The sequence below is a fragment of the Vollenhovia emeryi genome, unplaced genomic scaffold (assembly GCF_000949405.1).
Source record: "Vollenhovia emeryi isolate VEMERY1.0 unplaced genomic scaffold, V.emery_V1.0 DF939140.1, whole genome shotgun sequence".
NCBI classification, from domain to species: domain Eukaryota; kingdom Metazoa; phylum Arthropoda; class Insecta; order Hymenoptera; family Formicidae; genus Vollenhovia; species Vollenhovia emeryi.
This window is the reverse complement of record NW_011967226.1, coordinates 2,210,694-2,214,289: the sequence shown is the minus strand read 5'-3', so window position 1 is coordinate 2,214,289 and position 3,596 is coordinate 2,210,694. Positions and strand designations below refer to the sequence as shown.

The window sequence follows — 3,596 nt, the reverse complement described above, 5'->3', positions numbered from 1 at the left end:
GAGAGAGAGGGAGAGAGAGAGAGAGAGAGAGAGAGAGAGAGAGAGAGAGAGAGGAGAGAGAGAGAGAGAGAGAAAGAGCGCGTAGTGGACCGGCTCCTTTTTCCGTCGTCGGATATTTTCACCGAAAGCTCGGACTACCGGTCCTACCGGTCTCTCCCTTCGCGATATCGTTCTGCGTTAAAGATCGTCTTTATCGCATCGAGCGAATCGCCAACTCTTCCATAACACGAGACACGGTAGTGTCTCGCACCAAGTACAAGCGCAGCTAGAATCGCGCGCGAGCGCGCGAGACCGACCGTGCAGTTTACGCGAGTACGCGAGTTGACAGGCCCTCAGATTTTCGGATCTCAACAACGACTGATCCGATGGACTAAGTGCGCTCAAGCGATAGCTTGGGTTCGATTTGTATAATAAAGGTGTTTTTATTTTTCTCCTACGTTCCCTCTCGAGTGGAGATATTGCGACGCAAACATAGGATTTCCGATTTTTCATTTAATTATTGTTTCCATCGTGACAATTCAGAGTTACCTGCCGCGCGCCAAGAGACGCCCCGGGCGTAGCCTCCTCCGTTTCATCCGCGCGCGGAAAAACGAGATAAGAATTATTTGCACGAGCGACAATCTTCGCCCGTTATCGCGCCTCGCTTGTTATTTTTAACGTCTGGAGATACGCCGTAAGCGGCGAATCACGCCGGCGAATCTCGCTCGCGTTTTCACGGGTTATTCCCCAATCCCGCCAGTTGCAAAAACGAACGTTACCCGGAGGAATTTATTATCGGCGATAAAAGAGTGGCAACGTTACCGCGAGCAATGAACCGCCGAGCGAGTTATCTGCCTAAAATATTTGGTCGGGATATCTTTCCAAGTCACGCTCGAAATCGGAAAGTCACATGTCACTCGACAACGCGATTGAAAACTATAAGCATTATCTAAAAACAAAACCGACCACCGTGTAGCATTACAGAATTGTGTAACATACTTTTTCTCGAAGGGAAAGCACCAAGGCACGCTGTACCGTAGATATTATATTTACGATCTTTGACACGCGTGCAGCAGTTTTGAATGTTAAGCCACACCTTCGGTGACGGCGTTAGGCCTGCCTTCGCCGTACGCAAACCGTAGTTCGAGTGTTTGAAAACACTTACCTTGATGTCGAGGTGAGCCACGTTGAGGGAATGCAGAAAGGCTATCCCGTCCAAAATCTGCTTCAGCAATCTGGCGACCTGCCGCTCCTCTGGAACTTCGTCCCGGTCGAGTATCATTTGCAGCTCGCCGCCAGGAGCCCTGTCGCAATAAACATTACCTGTCTCGCACGACTTGCACAATGTTTACGCTTAACATGTAGACTTTTTCGCGCGAGACGCGCGCCGATGTGTTCCATAAATTCATTCAAATGCACGCGGCGCGGCGCGGCGCGGCGCGCTGCGCGTCGGGACGGATCGGCGCGACGTAACTTTTACAACTGACCGTAGCGCACGCGACGTACGCTTAAATCATCGGTTTACGCTTTTGTCCTACTTTTTAAATAATTAGCAGCCGCGTTACGACACGTAGAAAGTTACACGCCACATCGTCGCTGTTCATCGTACCGTTTTATTTCGTTCCCTCGTTCGCGGCGCGAATCGTCTAAACGATAAACTGTCCTTTACTACCCACGACAAATGACGCAACCGCGCCAAACGATAAAAGTTACTTTATATATTCAATTCGAAGGATACGTTCGAGATGACCCGACCGAGAATACAGGCAGGCGATTGAGAGAAACGTCCTTGTACTTACAGTTCGAGGACGAGCACCATCTCGGTGTTGGTCTCAAAGACCTGATGAAGGGAGACGAGACGAGAACAATGGGCCGCGGCATCCAGCACGGCGACCTCGTGAAGCGCTTCCGCTCTCAGCTCCTGAGCCCGCCGTCGCTTCCTCAGAAACTTGGCGGCCCACTGCCTGCCGCTGGATCTCTCGCGGCATCTCCTTACCGTTGCGTATTTGCCTCTGAAAAAAAAAACACATCGCACGTTATTAATGTCTCTTCGCGTATGCCGTAAGAAAAATCGACCTGATATACTAACGAAGGTAATGCCCGAGAAAACGTAGCGTGATAGACATAGGAAATGTAATGGGCAGCATTTGCGATTCAAATTCGAAGCCCTTCGGAAGCGAATAACCGCGCTGAGGGAAATTTTTGTAACTTCCCGAGTCGAAATTTTGGCCCTATGTTGAACCTTTAATTCTATTATACAGTAGGACCTAAGACAGTAAAAGAGGTCGAACTGCAAGTACAAAATTTACTCCGACTTTCAAAACTGATAGTCGGAAATTTCTACTGTTGCCAATTTAGCATTAAAGTAGGTCCTTTTAAGTAGAAGCTAAAGTAAATTATTAGAATTAAAGATTCAAGGGAGGAGTAAAAAAGATATGTCACCAAAGTAGGCTATTGCTGCTCTATGTAGGCAGGTGTAAATTACCCTAAAAAGTGTGAAAATAGTACCAAAATTTCGACTCGGGTTGGCCAATTTCCGAACGTCTTCGTCGCGGCGCGCATTCGTTCGTTAAAGAACGTTGATTGCACGAGGCACGAACGTTTCAGTCTCGCCGAGCGAATAATTGAATTTCATAACTTTAGACGTAACCGCGACTCTTTATGGACGATTGACGTGTGCGCCCGCGCACCATCGTCGATCGCGGTAATTCACTTCCACCGGCTGACGTCGCTAATAAAGACGTTCGGGAAGGAAGGAGCAAAACGACACGATATCGCACGGGGAAGTCGTGCACCTGTAAAACGACTCGTCGCTTTCACTTTTTCTGTTAATAACGCGCTCTCGTTCCTCCCTCGTGCTTTCCTGATTGCAGAGAACGCGCCACGCCGAGCGATTTCCTTCGCAGAAAAGTCATCCTTTCGCACTCCGCCGCGCTAAAGCACTACGGTGGCTGCACATCCGATTCGTGTCGCGTAATATTCCGCAGCAACGAGACCCGCAACGTTCCCGATAAAGTCTTGAAACTTTCCCCCCCCCCCCCCCGCGTGTCACTGTCGTGAGTCCAAATAGGATGACAAATTGCGACCGCGAATTGGAGCCCGAGATTGACCCGCGGGATTGGACGGGATATATTGCGATTGATTGCGATATCGAGTCCCGCGACTTGATTGCGAGACCTTGCCACTGATTATACGGAGATGCTAAACCTATAACACATACAAAATGCATGCTGTGTGTATCCAACGTATTTGAAACGGCATAGATTAAGGGCCAGTTCACCAAACGTCGCTTAACTTTAATCCTAGTTAAATTCACGTTCGTCTCTTTTTAGAGTAACAGTTGAAAAGGGACAAAGAACGAATTGAGCCAAGCTTAAATCGGCGCGACGTGAAACGTAACGTGGTGCTGACGCGGATCTTTAGTGGAGCGATATCCCCGTGCACCTAACAACATGAATGACGCATAGTAATACTGTTATCAGTTTTAATATCACGCAGGCTTGCGTAAGAGTTACGCGCGCGACTCGCACAACTTGAAATTATTGTACTTACAAGCGCAGCCGTTAGACAATAAAAAGTTATCCAGGTGTCCTCGAGGCTCTCTTCGTTCATTCTAA

The 3,596-nt window shown here is 48.6% G+C and overlaps 1 protein-coding gene across 1 annotated transcript in view; it reads right to left on the bottom strand.

Moving 5' to 3' along the window:
* LOC105567215 (death-associated protein kinase related-like) overlaps positions 1-3,596 on the bottom strand; it is a 42,349-nt gene that overhangs the window by 29,254 nt on the left and 9,499 nt on the right. The window contains exons 2-3 of the mRNA XM_012021891.1: positions 1,779-2,247; positions 1,145-1,283 (exon numbers count right to left, since the gene is read on the bottom strand). Of these exons, the coding sequence (XP_011877281.1) occupies positions 1,145-1,283; positions 1,779-2,247 (608 nt within the window). The remainder of the gene's footprint in view (positions 1-1,144; positions 1,284-1,778; positions 2,248-3,596) is intronic.